The 24,003-nt window shown below is 49.0% G+C and overlaps 1 protein-coding gene and 1 long non-coding RNA gene across 6 annotated transcripts in view; one reads left to right on the plus strand and one right to left on the minus strand.

Annotated features, from left to right (window-relative positions):
- Window positions 1–24,003, plus strand: part of LOC142159436 (uncharacterized) — a 52,160-nt gene that overhangs the window by 10,126 nt on the left and 18,031 nt on the right. The gene's annotated exons all lie outside the window — the stretch shown is intronic.
- SMARCD3 (SWI/SNF related BAF chromatin remodeling complex subunit D3) overlaps window positions 1–24,003 on the minus strand; it is an 88,327-nt gene that overhangs the window by 3,610 nt on the left and 60,714 nt on the right. For all 5 annotated transcript variants that reach the window (XM_075214337.1, XM_075214336.1, XM_075214333.1 and 2 more), the window contains exons 11-12: window positions 16,657–16,779; window positions 12,871–12,972 (exon numbers count right to left, since the gene is read on the minus strand). In XM_075214337.1, the coding sequence (XP_075070438.1) occupies window positions 12,871–12,972; window positions 16,657–16,779 (225 nt within the window). The remainder of the gene's footprint in view (window positions 1–12,870; window positions 12,973–16,656; window positions 16,780–24,003) is intronic.

Raw genomic sequence — 24,003 nt, forward strand, 5'->3', positions numbered from 1 at the left:
GAGGGTGTACCAGTGTGAGTAGTATAGAAGGGAGTAGGGTAGGTGTGAGGGTGTACCAGTGTGAGTAGTATAGGTGGGAGTAGGGTAGGTGTAAGGGTTTACCGGTAGGAGTAGGGTAGGTATGAGGGTGTACCAGTGTGAGTAGTATAGGTGGGAGTAGGGTAGGTATAAGGGTGTATCAGTGTGAGTAGTACAGGTGGGAGTAGGGTAGGTGTGAGGGTGTACCAGTGTGAGTAGTGTAGGTGGCAGTAGAGTAGGTGTGAGGGTGTACCAGTGTGAGTAGTATAGATGGGAGTAGGGTAGGTGTGAGGGTGTACCAGTGTGAGAAGTGTAGGTGGCAGTAGAGTAGGTGTGAGGCTGTACCAGTGTGAGTAGTATAGGTGGGAGTAGGGTAGGTGTGAGAGTGTACCAGTGTGAGTAGTACAGGTGGGAGTAGGGTAGGTGTGAGGGTGTACCAGTGTGAGTAGTGTAGGTGGCAGTATAGTAGGTGTGAGGCTGTACCAGTGTGAGTAGTATAGGTGGGACTAGGGTAGGTGTGAGGGTGTACCAGTGTGAGTAGTATAGGTGGGAGTAGGGTAGGTGTGAGGGTGTACCAGTGTGAGTAGTATAGGTGGGAGTAGGGTAGGTGTAAGGGTGTACCAGTGTGAGAAGTATAGAAGGGAGTAGGGTAGGTATGAGGGTGTACCAGTGTGAGTAGTATAGGTGGGAGTAGGGTAGGTATAAGGGTGTATCAGTGTGAGTAGTACAGGTGGGAGTAGGGTAGGTGTGAGGGTGTACCAGTGTGAGTAGTATAGGTGGGAGTAGGGTAGGTGTGAGAGTGTACCAGTGTGAGTAGTACAGGTGGGAGTAGGGTAGGTGTGAGGGTGTACCAGTGTGAGTAGTGTAGGTGGCAGTAGAGTAGGTGTGAGGGTGTACCAGTGTGAGTAGTATAGATGGGAGTAGGGTAGGTGTGAGGGTGTACCAGTGTGAGAAGTGTAGGTGGCAGTAGAGTAGGTGTGAGGCTGTACCAGTGTGAGTAGTATAGGTGGGAGTAGGGTAGGTGTGAGAGTGTACCAGTGTGAGTAGTACAGGTGGGAGTAGGGTAGGTGTGAGGGTGTACCAGTGTGAGTAGTGTAGGTGGCAGTATAGTAGGTGTGAGGCTGTACCAGTGTGAGTAGTATAGGTGGGAGTAGGGTAGGTGTGAGGGTGTACCAGTGTGAGTAGTATAGGTGGGAGTAGGGTAGGTGTGAGGGTGTACCAGTGTGAGTAGTATAGGTGGGAGTAGGGTAGGTGTAAGGGTGTACCAGTGTGAGAAGTATAGAAGGGAGTAGGGTAGGTGTGATGGTGTACCAGTGTGAGTAGTATAGGTGGGAGTAGGGTAGGTGTGAGGGTTTACCGGTAGGAGTAGGGTAGGTATGAGGGTGTACCAGTGTGAGTAGTATAGGTGGGAGTAGGGTAGGTATAAGGGTGTATCAGTGTGAGTAGTACAGGTGGGAGTAGGGTAGGTGTGAGGGTGTACCAGTGTGAGTAGTGTAGGTGGCAGTAGAGTAGGTGTGAGGGTGTACCAGTGTGAGTAGTATAGGTGGGAGTAGGGTAGGTGTGAGGGTGTACCAGTGTGAGTAGTATAGATAGGAGTAGGGTAGGTGTGAGGGTGTACCAGTGTGAGTAGTACAGGTGGGAGTAGGGTAGGTGTGAGGGTGTACCAGTGTGAGTAGTGTAGGTGGCAGTATAGTAGGTGTGAGGCTGTACCAGTGTGAGTAGTATAGGTGGGAGTAGGGTAGGTGTGAGGGTGTACCAGTGTGAGTAGTATAGGAGGGAGTAGGATAGGTGTGAGGGTGTACCAGTGTGAGTAGTATAGGTGGGAGTAGGGTAGGTGTGAGGGTGTACCAGTGTGAGTAGTATAGAAGTGAGTAGGGTAGGTGTGAGGGTGTACCAGTGTGAGTAGTATAGGTGGGAGTAGGGTAGGTGTGAGGGTTTACCGGTAGGAGTAGGGTAGGTATGAGGGTGTACCAGTGTGAGTAGTATAGGTGGGAGTAGGGTAGGTATAAGGGTGTATCAGTGTGAGTAGTACAGGTGGGAGTAGGGTAGGTGTGAGGGTGTACCAGTGTGAGTAGTATAGGTGGGAGTAGGGTAGGTGTGAGGCTGTACCAGTGTGAGTAGTATAGGTGGGAGTAGGGTAGGTGTGAGGGTGTACCAGTGTGAGTAGTATAGGTGGGAGTAGGGTAGGTGTGAGGGTGTACCAGTGTGAGTAGTATAGGTGGGAGTAGGGTAGGTGTGAGGGTGTACCAGTGTGAGTAGTATAGATAGGAGTAGGGTAGGTGTGAGGGTGTACCAGTGTGAGTAGTACAGGTGGGAGTAGGGTAGGTGTGAGGGTGTACCAGTGTGAGTAGTGTAGGTGGCAGTATAGTAGGTGTGAGGCTGTACCAGTGTGAGTAGTATAGGTGGGAGTAGGGTAGGTGTGAGGGTGTACCAGTGTGAGTAGTATAGGAGGGAGTAGGATAGGTGTGAGGGTGTACCAGTGTGAGTAGTATAGGTGGGAGTAGGGTAGGTGTGAGGGTGTACCAGTGTGAGTAGTATAGAAGTGAGTAGGGTAGGTGTGAGGGTGTACCAGTGTGAGTAGTATAGGTGGGAGTAGGGTAGGTGTGAGGGTTTACCGGTAGGAGTAGGGTAGGTATGAGGGTGTACCAGTGTGAGTAGTATAGGTGGGAGTAGGGTAGGTATAAGGGTGTATCAGTGTGAGTAGTACAGGTGGGAGTAGGGTAGGTGTGAGGGTGTACCAGTGTGAGTAGTATAGGTGGGAGTAGGGTAGGTGTGAGGCTGTACCAGTGTGAGTAGTATAGGTGGGAGTAGGGTAGGTGTGAGGGTGTACCAGTGTGAGTAGTATAGGTGGGAGTAGGGTAGGTGTGAGGGTGTACCAGTGTGAGTAGTATAGGTGGGAGTAGGGTAGGTGTGAGGGTGTACCAGTGTGAGAAGTATAGAAGGGAGTAGGGTAGGTGTGAGGGTGTACCAGTGTGAGTAGTATAGGTGGGAGTAGGGTAGGTGTGAGGGTTTACCGGTAGGAGTAGGGTAGGTATGAGGGTGTACCAGTGTGAGTAGTATAGGTGGGAGTAGGGTAGGTATAAGGGTGTATCAGTGTGAGTAGTACAGGTGGGAGTAGGGTAGGTGTGAGGGTGTACCAGTGTGAGTAGTGTAGGTGGCAGTAGAGTAGGTGTGAGGGTGTACCAGTGTGAGTAGTATAGGTGGGAGTAGGGTAGGTGTGAGGGTGTACCAGTGTGAGTAGTATAGATAGGAGTAGGGTAGGTGTGAGGGTGTACCAGTGTGAGTAGTACAGGTGGGAGTAGGGTAGGTGTGAGGGTGTACCAGTGTGAGTAGTGTAGGTGGCAGTATAGTAGGTGTGAGGCTGTACCAGTGTGAGTAGTATAGGTGGGAGTAGGGTAGGTGTGAGGGTGTACCAGTGTGAGTAGTATAGGAGGGAGTAGGATAGGTGTGAGGGTGTACCAGTGTGAGTAGTATAGGTGGGAGTAGGGTAGGTGTGAGAGTGTACCAGTGTGAGTAGTATAGGTGGGAGTAGGGTAGGTGTGAGGGTGTACCAGTGTGAGTAGTATAGAAGTGAGTAGGGTAGGTGTGAGGGTGTACCAGTGTGAGTAGGGTAGGTGTGAGTAGGGTAGGTGTGAGGGTTTACCGGTAGGAGTAGGGTAGGTATGAGGGTGTACCAGTGTGAGTAGTATAGGTGGGAGTAGGGTAGGTATAAGGGTGTATCAGTGTGAGTAGTACAGGTGGGAGTAGGGTAGGTGTGAGGGTGTACCAGTGTGAGTAGTATAGGTGGGAGTAGGGTAGGTGTGAGAGTGTACCAGTGTGAGTATTACAGGTGGGAGTAGGGTAGGTGTGAGGGTGTACCAGTGTGAGTAGTATAGATGGGAGTAGGGTAGGTGTGAGGGTGTACCAGTGTGAGTAGTGTAGGTGGCAGTAGAGTAGGTGTGAGGCTGTACCAGTGTGAGTAGTATAGGTGGGAGTAGGGTAGGTGTGAGAGTGTACCAGTGTGAGTAGTATAGGTGGGAATAGGGTAGGTGTGAGGGTGTACCAGTGTGAGTAGTATAGGAGGGAGTAGGGTAGGTGTGAGTGTGTACCAGTGTGAGTAGTACAGGTGGGAGTAGGGTAGGTGTGAGGCTGTACCAGTGTGAGTAGTACAGGTGGGAGTAGGGTAGGTGTGAGGCTGTACCAGTGTGAGTAGTATAGGTGGGAGTAGGGTAGGTGTGAGACTGTACCAGTGTGAGTAGTACAGGTGGGAGTAGGGTAGGTGTGAGGCTGTACCAGTGTGAGTAGTGTAGGTGGGAGTAGGGTAGGTGTGAGGGTGTATCAGTGTGAGTAGTGTAGGTGGGAGTAGAGTAGGTGTGAGGGTGTACCAGTATGAGTAGTATAGATGGGAGTAGGGAGGGTGTACCAGTGTGAGTACTATAGGTGGCAGTAGGGTAAGTGTGAGGGTGTACCAGTGTGAGTACTATAGGTGGGAGTAGGGTAGGTGTGAGGGTGTACCAGTGTGAGTAGTGTAGGTGGGAGTAGGGTAGGTGTGAGGGTGTACCAGTGTGAGTAGTGTAGGTGGCAGTAGAGTAGGTGTGAGGCTGTACCAGTTTGAGTAGTATAGGTGGGAGTAGGGTAGGTGTGAGAGTGTATCACTGTGAGTAGTACAGGTGGGAGTAGGGTAGGTGTGAGGGTGTACCAGTGTGAGTAGTGTAGGTGGCAGTAGAGTAGGTGTGAGGGTGTTCCAGTGTGAGTAGTATAGATGGGAGTAGGGTAGGTGTGAGGGTGTAGCAGTGTGAGTAGTGTAGGTGGCAGTAGAGTAGGTGTGAGGCTGTACCAGTGTGAGTAGTATAGGTGGGAGTAGGGTAGGTGTGAGGGTGTACCAGTGTGAGTAGTATAGGAGGAAGTAGGGTAGGTGTGAGGGTGTACCAGTGTGAGTAGTACAGGTGGGAGTAGGGTAGGTGTGAGAGTGTACCAGTGTGAGTAGTACAGGTGGGAGTAGGGTAGGTGTGAGGGTGTACCAGTGTGAGTAGTGTAGGTGGCAGTAGAGTAGGTGTGAGGCTGTACCAGTGTGAGTAGTGTAGGTGTGAGGGTGTACCAGTGTGAGTAGTATAGGAGGGAGTAGGGTAGGTGTGAGGGTGTACCAGTGTGAGTAGTATAGGTGGGAGTAGGGTAGGTGTGAGGGTGTACCAGTGTGAGTAGTATAGGTGGGAGTAGGGTAGGTGTGAGGGTGTACCAGTGTGAGTAGTATAGGTGGGAGTAGGGTAGGTGTGAGGGTGTACCAGTGTGAGTAGTATAGGTGGGAGTAGGGTAGGTGTGAGGGTTTACCGGTAGGAGTAGGGTAGGTATGAGGGTGTACCAGTGTGAGTAGTATAGGTGGGAGTAGGGTAGGTATAAGGGTGTATCAGTGTGAGTAGTACAGGTGGGAGTAGGGTAGGTGTGAGGGTGTACCAGTGTGAGTAGTATAGGTGGGAGTAGGGTAGGTGTGAGAGTGTACCAGTGTGAGTAGTACAGGTGGGAGTAGGGTAGGTGTGAGGGTGTACCAGTGTGAGTAGTGTAGGTGGCAGTAGAGTAGGTGTGAGGGTGTACCAGTGTGAGTAGTATAGATGGGAGTAGGGTAGGTGTGAGGGTGTACCAGTGTGAGAAGTGTAGGTGGCAGTAGAGTAGGTGTGAGGCTGTACCAGTGTGAGTAGTATAGGTGGGAGTAGGGTAGGTGTGAGAGTGTACCAGTGTGAGTAGTACAGGTGGGAGTAGGGTAGGTGTGAGGGTGTACCAGTGTGAGTAGTGTAGGTGGCAGTATAGTAGGTGTGAGGCTGTACCAGTGTGAGTAGTATAGGTGGGAGTAGGGTAGGTGTGAGGGTGTACCAGTGTGAGTAGTATAGGTGGGAGTAGGGTAGGTGTGAGGGTGTACCAGTGTGAGTAGTATAGGTGGGAGTAGGGTAGGTGTAAGGGTGTACCAGTGTGAGAAGTATAGAAGGGAGTAGGGTAGGTGTGAGGGTGTACCAGTGTGAGTAGTATAGGTGGGAGTAGGGTAGGTGTGAGGGTTTACCGGTAGGAGTAGGGTAGGTATGAGGGTGTACCAGTGTGAGTAGTATAGGTGGGAGTAGGGTAGGTATAAGGGTGTATCAGTGTGAGTAGTACAGGTGGGAGTAGGGTAGGTGTGAGGGTGTACCAGTGTGAGTAGTGTAGGTGGCAGTAGAGTAGGTGTGAGGGTGTACCAGTGTGAGTAGTATAGGTGGGAGTAGGGTAGGTGTGAGGGTGTACCAGTGTGAGTAGTATAGATAGGAGTAGGGTAGGTGTGAGGGTGTACCAGTGTGAGTAGTACAGGTGGGAGTAGGGTAGGTGTGAGGGTGTACCAGTGTGAGTAGTGTAGGTGGCAGTATAGTAGGTGTGAGGCTGTACCAGTGTGAGTAGTATAGGTGGGAGTAGGGTAGGTGTGAGGGTGTACCAGTGTGAGTAGTATAGGAGGGAGTAGGATAGGTGTGAGGGTGTACCAGTGTGAGTAGTATAGGTGGGAGTAGGGTAGGTGTGAGGGTGTACCAGTGTGAGTAGTATAGAAGTGAGTAGGGTAGGTGTGAGGGTGTACCAGTGTGAGTAGTATAGGTGGGAGTAGGGTAGGCGTGAGGGTTTACCGGTAGGAGTAGGGTAGGTATGAGGGTGTACCAGTGTGAGTAGTATAGGTGGGAGTAGGGTAGGTATAAGGGTGTATCAGTGCGAGTAGTACAGGTGGGAGTAGGGTAGGTGTGAGGGTGTACCAGTGTGAGTAGTATAGGTGGGAGTAGGGTAGGTGTGAGGCTGTACCAGTGTGAGTAGTATAGGTGGGAGTAGGGTAGGTGTGAGGGTGTACCAGTGTGAGTAGTATAGGTGGGAGTAGGGTAGGTGTGAGGGTGTACCAGTGTGAGTAGTATAGGTGGGAGTAGGGTAGGTGTGAGGGTGTACCAGTGTGAGAAGTATAGAAGGGAGTAGGGTAGGTGTGAGGGTGTACCAGTGTGAGTAGTATAGGTGGGAGTAGGGTAGGTGTGAGGGTTTACCGGTAGGAGTAGGGTAGGTATGAGGGTGTACCAGTGTGAGTAGTATAGGTGGGAGTAGGGTAGGTATAAGGGTGTATCAGTGTGAGTAGTACAGGTGGGAGTAGGGTAGGTGTGAGGGTGTACCAGTGTGAGTAGTGTAGGTGGCAGTAGAGTAGGTGTGAGGGTGTACCAGTGTGAGTAGTATAGGTGGGAGTAGGGTAGGTGTGAGGGTGTACCAGTGTGAGTAGTATAGATAGGAGTAGGGTAGGTGTGAGGGTGTACCAGTGTGAGTAGTACAGGTGGGAGTAGGGTAGGTGTGAGGGTGTACCAGTGTGAGTAGTGTAGGTGGCAGTATAGTAGGTGTGAGGCTGTACCAGTGTGAGTAGTATAGGTGGGAGTAGGGTAGGTGTGAGGGTGTACCAGTGTGAGTAGTATAGGAGGGAGTAGGATAGGTGTGAGGGTGTACCAGTGTGAGTAGTATAGGTGGGAGTAGGGTAGGTGTGAGAGTGTACCAGTGTGAGTAGTATAGGTGGGAGTAGGGTAGGTGTGAGGGTGTACCAGTGTGAGTAGTATAGAAGTGAGTAGGGTAGGTGTGAGGGTGTACCAGTGTGAGTAGGGTAGGTGTGAGTAGGGTAGGTGTGAGGGTTTACCGGTAGGAGTAGGGTAGGTATGAGGGTGTACCAGTGTGAGTAGTATAGGTGGGAGTAGGGTAGGTATAAGGGTGTATCAGTGTGAGTAGTACAGGTGGGAGTAGGGTAGGTGTGAGGGTGTACCAGTGTGAGTAGTATAGGTGGGAGTAGGGTAGGTGTGAGAGTGTACCAGTGTGAGTATTACAGGTGGGAGTAGGGTAGGTGTGAGGGTGTACCAGTGTGAGTAGTGTAGGTGGCAGTAGAGTAGGTGTGAGGGTGTACCAGTGTGAGTAGTATAGATGGGAGTAGGGTAGGTGTGAGGGTGTACCAGTGTGAGTAGTGTAGGTGGCAGTAGAGTAGGTGTGAGGCTGTACCAGTGTGAGTAGTATAGGTGGGAGTAGGGTAGGTGTGAGAGTGTACCAGTGTGAGTAGTATAGGTGGGAATAGGGTAGGTGTGAGGGTGTACCAGTGTGAGTAGTATAGGAGGGAGTAGGGTAGGTGTGAGTGTGTACCAGTGTGAGTAGTACAGGTGGGAGTAGGGTAGGTGTGAGGCTGTACCAGTGTGAGTAGTACAGGTGGGAGTAGAGTAGGTGTGAGGCTGTACCAGTGTGAGTAGTATAGGTGGGAGTAGGGTAGGTGTGAGACTGTACCAGTGTGAGTAGTACAGGTGGGAGTAGGGTAGGTGTGAGGCTGTACCAGTGTGAGTAGTGTAGGTGGGAGTAGGGTAGGTGTGAGGGTGTATCAGTGTGAGTAGTGTAGGTGGGAGTAGAGTAGGTGTGAGGGTGTACCAGTATGAGTAGTATAGATGGGAGTAGGGAGGGTGTACCAGTGTGAGTACTATAGGTGGCAGTAGGGTAAGTGTGAGGGTGTACCAGTGTGAGTACTATAGGTGGGAGTAGGGTAGGTGTGAGGGTGTACCAGTGTGAGTAGTGTAGGTGGGAGTAGGGTAGGTGTGAGGGTGTACCAGTGTGAGTAGTGTAGGTGGCAGTAGAGTAGGTGTGAGGCTGTACCAGTTTGAGTAGTATAGGTGGGAGTAGGGTAGGTGTGAGAGTGTATCACTGTGAGTAGTACAGGTGGGAGTAGGGTAGGTGTGAGGGTGTACCAGTGTGAGTAGTGTAGGTGGCAGTAGAGTAGGTGTGAGGGTGTTCCAGTGTGAGTAGTATAGATGGGAGTAGGGTAGGTGTGAGGGTGTAGCAGTGTGAGTAGTGTAGGTGGCAGTAGAGTAGGTGTGAGGCTGTACCAGTGTGAGTAGTATAGGTGGGAGTAGGGTAGGTGTGAGGGTGTACCAGTGTGAGTAGTATAGGAGGAAGTAGGGTAGGTGTGAGGGTGTACCAGTGTGAGTAGTACAGGTGGGAGTAGGGTAGGTGTGAGAGTGTACCAGTGTGAGTAGTACAGGTGGGAGTAGGGTAGGTGTGAGGGTGTACCAGTGTGAGTAGTGTAGGTGGCAGTAGAGTAGGTGTGAGGCTGTACCAGTGTGAGTAGTATAGGTGGGAGTAGGGTAGGTGTGAGGGTGTACCAGTGTGAGTAGTATAGGAGGGAGTAGGGTAGGTGTGAGGGTGTACCAGTGTGAGTAGTATAGGTGGGAGTAGGGTAGGTGTGAGGGTGTACCAGTGTGAGTAGTATAGGTGGGAGTAGGGTAGGTGTGAGGGTGTACCAGTGTGAGTAGTATAGGTGGGAGTAGGGTAGGTGTGAGGGTGTACCAGTGTGAGTAGTATAGGTGGGAGTAGGGTAGGTGTGAGGGTTTACCGGTAGGAGTAGGGTAGGTATGAGGGTGTACCAGTGTGAGTAGTATAGGTGGGAGTAGGGTACGTGTGAGGGTTTACTGGTAGGAGTAGGGTAGGTATGAGGGTGTACCAGTGTGAGTAGTATAGGTGGGAGTAGGGTAGGTATAAGGGTGTATCAGTGTGAGTAGTATAGGAGGGAGTAGGGTAGGTGTGAGGGTGTACCAGTGTGAGTAGTATAGGTGGGAGTAGGGTAGGTGTGAGGGTGTACCACTGTGAGTAGTATAGGAGGGAGTAGGGTAGGTGGGAGGGTGTACCAGTGTGAGTAGTATAGGAGGGAGTAGGGTAGGTGTGAGGGTGTACCAGTGTGAGTAGTATAGGTGGGAGTAGGGTAGGTGTGAGGGTGTACCAGTGTGAGTAGTATAGGAGGGAGTAGGGTAGGTGTGAGTGTGTACCAGTGTGAGTAGTATAGGTGGGAGTAGGGTTGGTGTGAGACTGTACCAGTGTGAGTAGTACAGGTGGGAGTAGGGTAGGTGTGAGGGTGTACCAGTGTGAGTAGTACAGGTGGGAGTAGGGTAGGTGTGAGGGTGTACCAGTGTGAGTAATACAGGTGGGTGTAGGGTAGGTGTGATGGTGTACCAGTAGTAGTGAATTCCATTAATGAGCAGATCAGAGGTAGATCTAAGAGTGTGTGAAGGAGAGTATTTACAGATAAGATCTGAAATGTATATAGGGGAGAAGTTGTTGAGGGCTTTGTAGGGGCGTAATTTGAATTGGATTCTAGTGTAGGGATTTTTAGAGTGATGAGACAGATGTGTAGCGGCGAGAGAGGAGGATCAATGCTACTGTGACATTTTAGATGGATTGAAGTAGCAATAGATGGGTAATGGGTATGATTGGAAGAGGTTGCAGTATTCGAAGCGGGAGATGATGAGAGAATGGATAAGAGTTTTGGTAGCCTATTGGGTATGAAAAGTGCATATTCTGACATTATTCCTAAGGTGGAGGTGACAGGACTGGGAAAGAGAATGCACTAAAGGAATAATTTAGAGGACGGAGAGAAATGTGACACCAAGGCAGCGGGCTTCGGAGACTGAGGTAATTGTGGTGTTATTAAGGTTGAGGGAGATCTGAGGGGAGGTGGAGGAGAGAAGATGATAAGCTCTGATTTGGAAGTGTTGTAGGTAGTTTTGGGACATTCATGTGCAGATAGCAAAGAGATAGTGCAGGAAGGGAAAGGTCGGGAGAGGAGAGGTAGAGCTGGAGGCTGAATGAGTGAATTAGTCCCCCAAGAGAAGAGGTGTAAAGTGAGAAAAGCAGAGGGTCAAGAACAGAGCCTTGAGTGACCACAACAGTGGGAGCGGAGGGGAGGATGTGCCAGAGGTAGAGATACAAAAGGAGCGGTTCGATAGGTAGGAATTGAATGATAAAAAGAACTGTGCCACGAAGGCCAAAATAGTGAAGGATGTGTAGTAGAAAAGGGTGATCTCAGTGTCAGAGAGGTCCAGGAGGATGTGTATGGAAAAGTGACATTTTGCCTTTGCGCTATGTAGATTATTGAGAGCAGTTTCAGTGGGGACGGAAGCCTGACTGCACAGACTCGAGAATGGAGTGAGACAGGCGGATGTTAGAAGGTTGCTCAAGTAGTTGGAGGAGACACAGTAGATGACCAGAGGATGGGTTGAAAGATGTGTTTTTAGGATTGGTGAGATGAGCGCAAGTTTAAAGCAGGATGGAAATAACCAGTGGCGAGAGAGCGGTTGAAAAGTTAGCTAGAGGTGAGCATGCAGTGGCAAGAGGAAGCGGAGAATTTGGGAGATTACGAAATTAGCGTTCTGAGGGTGGATTGGGGAGTGAGAAAATATCTTGTGGAATTGTGTTGATTTTGTTTTTGAAGTAGGTGGAAAAATGTGGTTTTTCAAAGAGAAAGAAGGAGGTGACGCAGGTGGGCAGAAAAGCAAAATAAAGGTAGCAAAGAGATATCGGTCCTAGAAGACTGGGTGGATACTAGAGAAGTGACTTTTTCAGGTGGCAGATCTGTTTGTTTTGTCTAGGTATGGAAGAAGAATAGGAGGCGAAGGGTGGGCAGCAGAGGACACCAATATATAGAAGAAGTGGTTTATAAAAACAAATACTATGGAATCCAGCGGAAAGAGGAGGAAATGATCATTACCATAATGAAAAAAGAGCGAGAGAAGAAGACCTGGGAATGTTGACCATGTGTGATACACAGTTCCCAGAGGAGAGGGCCGCTCCTGCAATGAGGTCAGAGATGCAGGTAACATTGATAAGGAGCAGTTTCAATGAGTGGGATAAAAGTGGGTTATATACAGGAGAATAGCACAGAGGTGGTGAATGACATAGATGTGTAAGTCAGAGAGAACTGAGGGACGTTGTGTTGGTCTATAAGACAGGTTTAGAGAGTAAAACGATACACATCGAGTGTCACAGGACAACATAAACACACTAGAAGGATATTACAACAGTAAACTTGGAAACCATGTTTGTTGGAGATGATTTTTTGCCCCCAATATTATTTAAAGAAAGCTATACAAGTGAAGGTTACAGTATATCAATATATATATTACACCATAAGATATAGATGGTTATTTATTATAATAAAACACACTTAGACCTGACATATGTATATCATTGTCTTTCATAAATAAGAAACGTATTAAAGCTGTATTATCAATCACAATATTTTATTTGATTACACATATCACATAGTGCGGCTGGTGGTATTTCCACCGATTTTTATAAACATTCTTTATATTCTTCACTACTATTGTCTTTAATATTTTGCTACAATTTCATCTGTATCAAATGGGAATCTATTTTAATGGTATTAATAAAGCATTAAGTTTTAATGATATCAAAGATATTATCAAATGTTCACAGATTGCCCCATTTAGAACATTCTTTTCTTCTCTGGATTTCAATACATATGTTCTGGGAGTACCACCCGTTTATAATTTTATGTGATACCAAACAAAGTGAATAGAAAATTAAATTTCGGGGAAGTGAACACCTGGTGCGGGTGATACCTTTTTCATAAGTATACAAATATTAACAGGTTTTTGTCCAGAAATATAGTTCAGTTTGTAACGTAAATCAAAATGCATAAATACAAACAACAGTTGGCAGCGTACATTTTGCCAACATTCTGGGGAGAGGGGGTAGGACAGTGTTGGCTAACCTGTGACACTCCAGGTGTTGTGAAACTACAAGTCCCAGCATACCCTTCCAGCAATACGCTGCTGTATATTGGCAAAGCATGCTGGGACTTGTAGTTTCACAAACAACTGGAGTGTCACAGGTTAGCCAACACTGGGGTAGGATGAGGGTTAGGTCTTGTGGTCAGGGTGGAGGGGGCGCACGTACCATAAGGATTGTTGCAGAGGTTTCTTTGTCGTCTCTGCCGAATGTACTAAATATTTCCTGGAATTTTATTTCTACATATTTGATTGAATTCTGTTCTCTGTGTCAATATATCAAGCGCTCACTACTCACCTTGCAATAAAAGTACCGACTGACGGCCTCCTGAGACCAAGGCTCCTGATAGAAGTCCGCTCTTCTTTCCTGCTCTGGGTTTCCTACCACATCTGTCATAATCTAATACAAGGGAAAAATACCACATTGTTCTTGAAGTTGTGATACAGAGACAGCAGGGAGCAGAGATACAGACAAAGCAGGGAGCAGAGACAGCATGGAGCAGAGATACAGAGACTGCAGGGAGAAGAGATACAGAGACAGCAGGGTGCAGAGATGCAGAGATATAGAGACAGAAGGGAGCAGAGATACAGAGACAGCAGAGAAACAGAGACAGCAGAGATACAGAGACAGCAGAGATACAGAGACAGCAGAGATACAGAGACAACAGAGATACAGAGACAGCAGGGAGCAGAGATATAGAGACAGCAGGGAGCAGAGACACAGAGACAGCATTGAGCAGAGATACAGAGACAGCAGAGATACAGAGACAGCAGGGAGCAGAGATATAGAGACAGCAGGGTGCAGAGATACAGAGACAGCAGGGAGAAGAGATATAGAGACAGCAGGGTGCAGAGATACAAAGACAGCAGAGATATAGAGACAGCAGGGAGCAGAGATACAGAGACAGCAGAGATACAGAGACAGCAGGGAGCAGAGATATAGAGACAGCAGGGAGCAGAGATATAGAGGGAGCAGAGACACAGAGACAGCAGGGAGCAGAGATACAGAGACTGCAGGGAGAAGAGATACAGAGACAGCAGGGTGCAGAGATACAGAGACAGCAGGGAGCAGAGATACAGAGACAGCAGAGAAACAGAGACAGCAGAGAAACAGAGACAGCAGAGATACAGAGACAGCAGAGATACAGAGACAACAGAGATACAGAGACAGCAGAGATACAGAGACAGCAGGGAGCAGAGACACAGAGACAGCAGGGAGCAGAGATACAGAGACAGCAGGGAGCAGAGATACAGAGACAGCAGGGTGCAGAGATACAGAGACAGCAGGGTGCAGAGATACAGAGACAGCAGGGAGCAGAGATGCAGAGACAGCAGGGAGCAGAGATGCAGAGACAGCAGGGAGCAGAGATACAGAGACAGCAGGGAGCAGAGACACAGAGACAGCAGGGAGCAGAGATACAGAGACATCAGGAAGCAGAGACAGCAGGGTGCAGAGATACAGACAAAGCAGGGAGCAGAGACAGCATGGAGCAGAGATACAGAGACTGCAGGGAGAAGAGATACAGAGACAGCAGGGTGCAGAGACAGCAGGGTGCAGAGATGCAGAGATATAGAGACAGAAGGGAGCAGAGATACAGAGACAGCAGAGAAACAGAGACAGCAGAGATACAGAGACAGCAGAGATACAGAGACAACAGAGATACAGAGACAGCAGAGATACAGAGACAGCAGGGAGCAGAGATATAGAGACAGCAGGGAGCAGAGACACAGAGACAGCATGGAGCAGAGATACAGAGACAGCAGAGATACAGAGACAGCAGGGAGCAGAGATATAGAGACAGCAGGGTGCAGAGATACAGAGACAGCAGGGAGAAGAGATACAGAGACAGCAGGGTGCAGAGATACAAAGACAGCAGAGATATAGAGACAGCAGGGAGCAGAGATACAGAGACAGCAGAGATACAGAGACAGCAGAGATACAGAGACAGCAGGGAGCAGAGATATAGAGACAGCAGGGAGCAGAGATATAGAGGGAGCAGAGACACAGAGACAGCAGGGAGCAGAGATACAGATACTGCAGGGAGAAGAGATACAGAGACAGCAGGGTGCAGAGATACAGAGACAGCAGAGATATAGAGACAGCAGAGAAACAGAGACAGCAGAGATACAGAGACAGCAGAGATACAGAGACAGCAGAGAAACAGAGACAGCAGAGATACAGAGACAGCAGAGATACAGAGACAACAGAGATACAGAGACAGCAGAGATACAGAGACAGCAGGGAGCAGAGACACAGAGACAGCAGGGAGCAGAGATACAGAGACAGCAGGGAGCAGAGATACAGAGACAGCAGGGTGCAGAGATACAGAGACAGCAGGGAGCAGAGATACAGAGACAGCAGGGTGCAGAGATACAGAGACAGCAGGGAGCAGAGATGCAGAGACAGCAGGGAGCAGAGATACAGAGACAGCAGGGAGCAGAGACGCAGAGACAGCAGGGAGCATAGATGCAGAGACAGCAGGGAGCAGAGATACAGAGACAGCAGGGAGCAGAGAAACAGACAGCAGGGAGCAGAGTTGCAGAGGAACAGAGACAGCAGGGAGCAGAGGAACAGAGACAGCAGGGAGCAGAGATACAGAGACAGCAGGGAGCAGAGATACAGAGACAGCAGAGATACAGAGATAGCAGAGATACAGAGACAGCAGGGAACAAAGATACAGAGACAATAGAAATACAGCGACAGCAGGGAGCAGAGACACAGAGACAGCAGGGTGCAGAGATACAGAGACAGCAGGGAGCAGAGAAACAGAGACAGCAGGGAGCAGAGAAACAGAGACAGCAGGGAGCAGAGATACAGAGACAGCAGGGTGCAGAGATACAGAGACAGCAGGGAACATAGATACAGAGACCACAGAAAAACAGAGACAACAGAGAAACAGAGACAGCAGAGATACAGAGACAGCAGGGAACAGAGATAGAGACAGCAGAGAAACAGAGACAGCAGGGAGCAGAGATACAGAGACAGCAGAGATACAGAGACAGCAGGGAGCAGAGATACAGAGACAGCACCGAAACAGACAGCAGGGAGCAGAGATACAGAGACAGCAGGGACACAGAGACAGCAGGGAGCAGTGATACAGAGACAGCAGGGAGCAGAGATACAGAGACAACAGAGAAACAGAGACAGCAGGGAGCAGAGATAGAGATACAGAGACAGCAGGGAGCAGAGATACAGAGACAGCAGAGAAACAGAGACAGCAGGGAGCAGAGATACAGAGACAAAGAGACAGCAGGGAGCAGAGACGCAGAGAAACAGAGACAGCAGGGAGCAGAGATACAGAGACACAGAGACAGCAGGGAGCAGAGATACAGAGACAGCAGAGATACAGAGACAGCAGGGAACAGAGATACAGAGACAACAGAGAAACAGAGACAGCAGGGAGCAGAGATACAGAGACAGCAGGGAACAGAGATACAGAGACAACAGAGAAACAGAGACAGCAGGGAGCAGAGATACAGAGACAGCAGAGATACAGAGACAGCAGGGAGCAGAGATACAGAGATAGCAGGGACACAGAGACAGCAGGGAGCAGTGATACAGAGACAGCAGAGATACAGAGACAGCAGAGAAACAGAGACAGCAGGGAGCAGAGATGCAGAGAAACAGAGACAGCAGGGAGCAGAGATACAGAGACAGCAGGGAGCAGAGATACAGAGACAGCAGAGATACAGAGACAGCTGGGAACAGAGATACAGAGACAACAGAGAAACAGAGACAGCAGGGAGCAGAGATACAGAGACAGCAGGGAACAGAGATACAGAGACAACAGAGGAACAGAGACAGCAGGGAGCAGAGATACAGAGACAGCAGAGAAACAGAGACAGCAGGGAGCAGAGATACAGAGACAGGAGAGATACAGAGACAGCAGGGAGCAGAAATAGAGAGACAGCAGAGATACAGAGACAGCAGGGAGCAGACATACAGAGATTATGCCATGTGTGACAGTGGTGAGAACGGGACAAACAGTATCAGTAGAGGCTGCACAGATGTACGTTATATATAGAGACATGGTCAGTAGTACAGCAATATAATGCCAGTCTTGGGTCTAAACACTGATATTACCTTGAGGTCTCTGCTCTGAGATAACAGCCAGTCCTGGATGTAGCCCTTCGGATCTCTAGAGAAGCTCAGCATGAAATCTCGTTGTATCTTCAGCTGGTTAATTGATTCAATTGTCTCATGGATCTAGGGGAAGAAATGAAGAACTTGGGTGAAGCAGCTTTATCAGCGCAGGGACCAATAAGTAAAATGTGCTAAACATGAACTGAGCCAGATGATATGAGTTAGGGCGAGAGTCGGGAAGTGTCCAGCAGCCACTTACCACACATATTTCTAGGGTGTGCTGCTATGGGCAGTTAGATGTGTTCATCCTTCTTCTAAATGTATTTTAAATAGGTTTGTTTTATGGAGTGAAACGCGTGGATTTAGCTGCCTCCTCCATTCACTGGTTCCTGGACAAGATCTCACCTGAAGAAGTCCTGCCACCAGGCTGCTAGTATTACCCTCATGAACCCAAATTAAGGGATAGTGAGGTGGAGGACACATCTTACCATGGGGTATAGAGGGCGCTGTGCTGGAAATAAGGCAGTGCTACAACTAAATACTTGTCTGGCCTGCACTGCCCCCTCTATGCCCCCTGTCGGGGGACCATTCACTTTTTTTTAACTAACAAAGCCCCAAAGATCGGAATGAAATAACAATCTAACAAGAACATAAAGGAGTGGGAGTGCCGTGGCCCCCAAATGTATTCAGAAAAAAAGAGGATTTATGTATTTACGTTAAATCCGTTTCTCTGATTCCGTCTGGGGGACACTGCTTACCATGGGTTGTGGAGGGGAGCTTGGGAGTTGGCACCTAATTTGTTAACTTTAGTACTGCCTACAGACCCCTCCCCTCTACAATCCCCCTGCCTCTTCCTCCTCAGTTATTTAAAAAGCCCCAAGGAGATAGGTCAATCAACCAAGAGCATATAGAGGAAAGGCAGAAGGGAGGGATCGCAGTGTCCCCCAGACGGAATCAGAGAAACGGATTTAACGTAAGTACATAAATCCTCTTTTCTCTTTCATCCAGTCTGGGGGACACTGTTTACCATGGGGACGTTCTAAAGCAGCTCCCTAAGGGTGGGACTACTCTGAAAACCTCAGCTCGTAAAGCATTACGAGCGAAATTTGCATCCGCAGAAGCAAATATATTCAACTGGAAAACTCTGTAAAGGTGTGGACAGAGGACCAGGTGGCTGTCCTGCAAAGCTAGTCTGCAGAAGCCCCATATATCACTGTCCAAGACGCCCCTACCGATCTGGTAGAATGGGCCGTAAGTCTCTCTGGCACCGGACGGATAGCCTTATGTAAGCTTGCCTAATGGTAGCCGTAATCCATTTTGCAATAGACTGTTCTGAGGCTGGCTAGCCTCTCTTATTAGCATCATAAAGAACAACAAGGAATCAGTACGCCTCATTAGAGAAGTTCCTTTGACATAAACGCGGAAAGCCCTAACCACATCTAACTTTCCATAGACTCTGAATCCGAATGGGAAGTGGGAGAAAAGACCGGAATTACAATTTCCTGTTTCAGATGGAAGCCGAAAATACTCTAGGAACGAAGGAAGGGAGGGTTCTTAACCGCTCTGTTCTTGAGGAAAACCAGATATGGTTCCCGGCAAGACAGAGCTCCTAATTCTGAAACCCTACGTGCAGATGCCATAGCCAAAAGAAGAGGACCTTCCAGGTCAACCACTTCAAATTTGCCACAAATAATGGCTCAAAGGGAGGCCCTTTAAGCATGTCCAGTACCAGGTGAGATACCACGGTGCTGTAGGCGGAACATAGGGAGACTGAATATGCAAGGCTCCCTGAATGAAGTCATAATATCCGGCAAATCCGCTAATTTCAGGTGAAAAAAAGACTGAAAGTGCCGATACCTGAACTTCTAGGGAACCTTAAACTAAGGCCTGCTTCCAGGCCATCTTGAAGAAAAGCCAATAAACGAGGAAGACGAAAGGAGGACCTGTGACATGTCCTATTATCGCTCCATCTGATATAGGCCTTCCAAATCCGGAGATAGGTGCGAGCTGAGACCGGCTTTCTGGCTCGCATCATAGTGTTCGCCAGGCTGGAGGAAAAGAAACCTCTAGCCCTCCAGAGGCTGGCTTCAACAGCCAAGCCGTTAAAATGAGCTGAGGCAAATTCTGGTAACAGAAGGGACCCTGCAGAAGAAGGTCGTCTCGAGACGGAAGACGTAAACCCTGTCCTTCCGCCATAGAGATTATGTTCGCGCACCAGACTCGGCGTGGCCATGAGGGAGCTATTAGAATTACTGGCAGACCTCCCTGCCTTACTCGTCTGAGTACGCGAGGAAGCATGGGGATCAGAGGAAACAGGTATCTCAACCTGAACTCCCATGACATCATCATGACGGCCACTGTCACCGCTAAGGGATCACTTGCCCTTGCGCAGAACCTGTGAACCTTTCTGTTGTGTCTGGAGGCCCTGAGATCTATGTCCGGAAGACCCCATTCTGAACCAGGGACTGGAAAATTTCCGGATGGAGTGACCACTCCCCCGATTCTGGCCAAACCAAAATTTGGGCTGCAATATTCATTGCAGCTGCACTCCTGGTTCCTCCTTGCCTGTTGACATATGGCACGGCCGTGGCATTGTCAGACTGAACTCTGACAGTGTGGCCCTGGAGGAGGGCCAGTAGAATTGCCTTCAACTCCAGCACGTTTATGGATAGGGCTGATTCCTGAACCGACCAAGGTCCCTGGAGCCTGAGGTGCAGGATTACCGCCCCCCCAACCTTTTAGGCTGGCGTCCGTCGTGGCTATGATCCAAGACCATGGATCGAAACAACTGCCCACAGTCTTGTGATCCCGAATCAGCCACCACTGAAGTGAATCTCTCACCCTGGAGATAGAGAGATTTTCTGGAGATCCAAACGTAGGTGGGATCCTGACCATTTCGTCCACAGATCCCACTGAAGACATCGAGAATGGGCTCGACCGAAGGGGATGGTCTCTAAGGAGGCCACCATTTTCTTCAGCAGCCGCATGCACAAGTGCATTGAGGGTCTGAGAGAGGACAAGACCTGAGTTGTTATACTCTGAATAGAACTGATCTTTTCGACAGGTAGGAACATCCTTTGCTGGCTGGTGTCCATAATGAGCCCTAGGAAAACCCTGCGTTGACACAAAACCGTCTGGGATTTCCTTAAGTTTAATAGCCATCCATGGCCCTCGAGAACCGCCAAGGTGAGGGATAAGTGATGACGTAAGCAATTTTCCGTGGAAGATTTGATGAGCAGGTCGTCTGAATAGGGCACGACCTGAACTCCTTGAAGGGAAGACATGCTGCCATAACTGACATGATCTTCGTGAAAATCCCTCTGTGCCGTTGAGAAGCCGAAGGGAAGGGCCCGAAACTGATAGTGGAAGGATCCCACCGAGAATCTTAGAAGAGACTGATGTTGGATCCAAATGGGAATCTGGAGGTATGCATCTTTTATGTCTATGGACGCCATAAACTGATTCTTTAGGGATTCCATCCGAAATTTGTCCACCCGTAAGTGCACATTAAGGCCCTTTAAGTTTAGGATGGGACGAAAAAGAGCCGTCCGGCTTCTTGACCAGAAACAGGTTTGAATAAAAACCCCTGTCCCTTCTGGTAATGTAGGACCCTGCAGATAACTCTTTGAGAAAGAAGAGAGGCGACACAATCCTGTATCGCCTGCCTTCTTGATGGATCTCGGGGGAGCGGGGTCATGGAGAAGCGATGTGGAACCGGGCCCAGCAGGTCTATCCTGTAACCCTCTGATATAATGCCCCGAATCCAAGAATCTTGGGAGGACGCTGCCCACTGTTCCTGAAACAAAGACAGACGTCCCCCCACTGGCGCCCCTTCCAGGAGAACGGAGTGGTCGTCAGGACGTATGCTTTTCCTGGGTCTTGGAGGCCTGGCGTCTAGCTGCAAACGAGGATCTCCCCCTGGCAGAGGAGCCTCGAGAATTGTGCTGTCTGCCTCTAAAGGACTGTCCTCTAGGAAGGAGGTCCCCCGAAAAAGGCTGACGAAAGGAGCTGACCCGAGGGTTTCGGCTCCTGCTAGGGAATACCGGCAAGGAAGTACTTTTGCCCCCCGTTGCCTGGGAGATCAGGGTATTCAATTCCTGACCGAACAAACCTGCTGCAGAAAAAGGAATGGTTTCCACTGACTTTTTAGATTCCGCATCTTCTTCCCAGTATTTCAGCCATAACGTTCTTCTTGCTGAAATAAATGCAGCCTGAATAGAAGAGGATACAGCCGCTGTGTTCCGGGTCGTCTCATAAAGGGAGCCCGATGCCTCCTTCAAATGCAAAGCCAGGGGAAGTAAATCAGAGTCCTGCAAGGCCTCTGCCAGCTGGTCTGCCCATGCCTCCATGGCTCTAGCCACCGAGCCGAAGCAAATGTGGGCCCAAAGGAAGAACCCGCAGCCGTAAATATAGATTTCAGCTGGGATTCCACTTCGCGGTCATTGACATCCTGCAGAGATGCAGAACCTGGAGCTGGGAGTAAAGTGTGCTTGGCCAATCGGGTTATGGAATATCCACTTTTGGAATACTCTCCCAGCGAACGACATCTTCCTCCTGCAATGGGTACAGGGAAGAGAACCTTTTGGAAACAGAGAACCTCTTATCAGGCTGTTTCCAGGCTCCTTCTGCAATATCCTTAAGTTCTACGGAAGGGGGAAAACGGATAGCCTTTCTTTTGGCCTTCTTAAAGAGACTTCTGTCTCTAGGAGTAGTATCCTCCGGTTCTGGGAGGTGCAACTCTTGTCTCACTGCTAAAACCAAATCATTAATAAATTGGCTTTTAGAGCTTTCTTCCTGTCCCAAAGGTTGAACCTGGTCAGGTTCAGAAATAATTTCCCCCTCTTCCTCTGAAAACTCCTCAGAGTCTGAAAGGACCATAAGGGTATTATCAGATGTAGGCCTCCTTCTTTTAGCAGGCGGAATGATTGGGGATTGAAGTAACTGGTTTAGTTTATCCAAACCCTTTATAAATGCTGTAGACCATGCCGGTTCTGTGGGAACAGGGGCTATTATCCAGGACCACTGGACAAAGGATCTGTCCACCGTCAAGTGACCTGCCACCAACCAAGGCAAAGGCGCATCCTGGGAGACAACTGGTGTGAAGGTGGAATCCCAACTGGTTGAACAAAGGGTCCCACTGAATTATGCGAGAGTGGAACTGTATGGAAACGTTTCGTATGTGGAGACCATCTTACCTATTAGTTTCATAATGTGCGCTCTTTCACTTTTCTGGTCGGCCGAGATCCAAGTTTCCCCCTCCGCCTCAGCAGGGGACTTGGTATCTCCCTTTAATGGCCGCTCACCGATCAGGGCCAACGCTCTATGCCTGAGGCAGCGCGGACTTGTCAGGAGAAATCAGTGACGGCCCCATCTACGCGCAGCTGTCACTGCCTCTAACTGAAGAAATCTTTGAATAAGGAGACTTCAGGAACCACTGGTTTCACATCCTGAATATCAAGAGTCTGTCTGACTGCCAATATCAAATCCTCAGCCCCGTCTGCTAGAAGAGTCATTCTCCCATCCAGTCAGTTCCTCTTAGTCTGGATCTCACCTTCTTTCTAGGAGTGTTCCAACTCGGAAAGTCCTAAAATTTGGACCTGGCAGTGAGTCTGATGTTACGAGATTTGGTGGATGACAACGACTACAAAAGCCTCTACAAGGAGGAAGACACTTTAACCAGTCCTTGATTTGACCTTTCAAGGTTACGGACCCAGGGGGCTCCTGGACTGCTGCTATGGGGTCTGGGGCTCGTATAGACAACGCTGAGAAGGATTACCGACAGATGGTGACCTTACAGGAAGAGTAGAAAGGATAAATCCACCTACCTCCACAGGATACGCTGCATCCTTTATCAGCTCCGTGGTGGACTGAGCTAGAGCCTTGGCCCAGACTGGCTCCACCATCTCATTTGTGTCCCCCCCTAGACATATGTGGACCTTAGTCTTCAGACTCAAAAGTCATGCATCAGGCATCTGTTTCTCAATGCCCACTAGGTAAATTTGCTTAGCATTTGGAACAGGTGAAGTACAATACAGATTTTCCCTGGCAACCTTGGATCTGGACGTAGTCCCTTTTTCTAACACAAGGACAAGAGAAAAAAGATGGAGAAATTGAAGGACAAAATCTAGGACACAAAGAGTGATCTAGCAGCCTATGTGTGAGGACCGTACTTCCGAGTGGGATCTCAGTAATCACCTAGGCAGATTGTTGCAACCAAAACGCAGCTTTTCTGCAGAAAACAGCAGTACATTCACAGGGTTAGGGTGGCATACACCTGGAACGGAAGTGCAGTTCCTAGTCCCCAAAGTTTCACACATATATCCCCTTCCAGACACAAGTGATATACCCCTTATTAACCCACCTGGCAGCATTTATTATTATTATTATTATTATCCTTTATTTGTTAGGCGCTACAAGAGTTCCGCAGCGCCGTACAATGCACAAACAGTAGACAGTACAGGGTAGTACATTACTGAACAGTAAACAAAAAATACTGACACTTCAGGAGCTCCAAGCAGGCTAATACGGTAGAGATGGAGCAGAAGAGCTGGTAAGGACACAAGAGGGAGGAGGGCCCTGCTCAATGAGCTTACATCCTAAGGGAGGGTGAACAAAACTCAGATACAGAGGGAGTGAGTTGGCGTATAAAGGAGGGGAGGAGGGGTTAGGTGAAACCCTGTATAACGTCATGGTCACATAACAATGCAATAGCAGAATTCAAACAATCACATAAAACCAACATAATAGTCCAATCATCACACCGTGTGGTCTCATAGTATAAGAATACAGCACAATACTGTTTTATTATAGAGTGACCCAATGCTAAATAAAGTCAATACTCAGCCACAAGCAGGAGTGAGTACAGTGACACACTTAAGCAATGTAAACAAAGTCAGCACTTAATATATATATATAACCAGAGAGAGTAAAGTGACAGTAAATAGAGTGTGAAATGGCTGGATAAGAGCACATCCACAATACCACAAACTCTATCTTGCATTGAAAAACTTTTCCCGTTGAAGTGAGGAGCAAAACGAGTAATGGCGGTTTTCCTGTACAGAGTCCCTCCAAAGGGGAGATGATACTACTGGAGAAGAAAGCAACTCTGTCCCTAGGTACAACTATAGCGGTTACTTTCCTACCATAACTGTACCTGATGTGGGGCTTTCCCCCACCAGACCATTCCCCAGCTATCTGAGCTGTCTGCTCCTCTGCAGGGGGCTCCATCTTCCCAGAAGCCAGGGGAGACCACAGCCAGCCCTGTCTCAGTCATGCTGGAAGGTAGCAAGGGCTGGTGTTTGCTGCGGCTCCCAGATGTTGTACTGTGGACTTGGTGCAGATCCTGGG

The sequence above is a fragment of the Mixophyes fleayi genome, chromosome 5, assembly GCF_038048845.1.
Source record: "Mixophyes fleayi isolate aMixFle1 chromosome 5, aMixFle1.hap1, whole genome shotgun sequence".
Taxonomy (NCBI): domain Eukaryota; kingdom Metazoa; phylum Chordata; class Amphibia; order Anura; family Limnodynastidae; genus Mixophyes; species Mixophyes fleayi.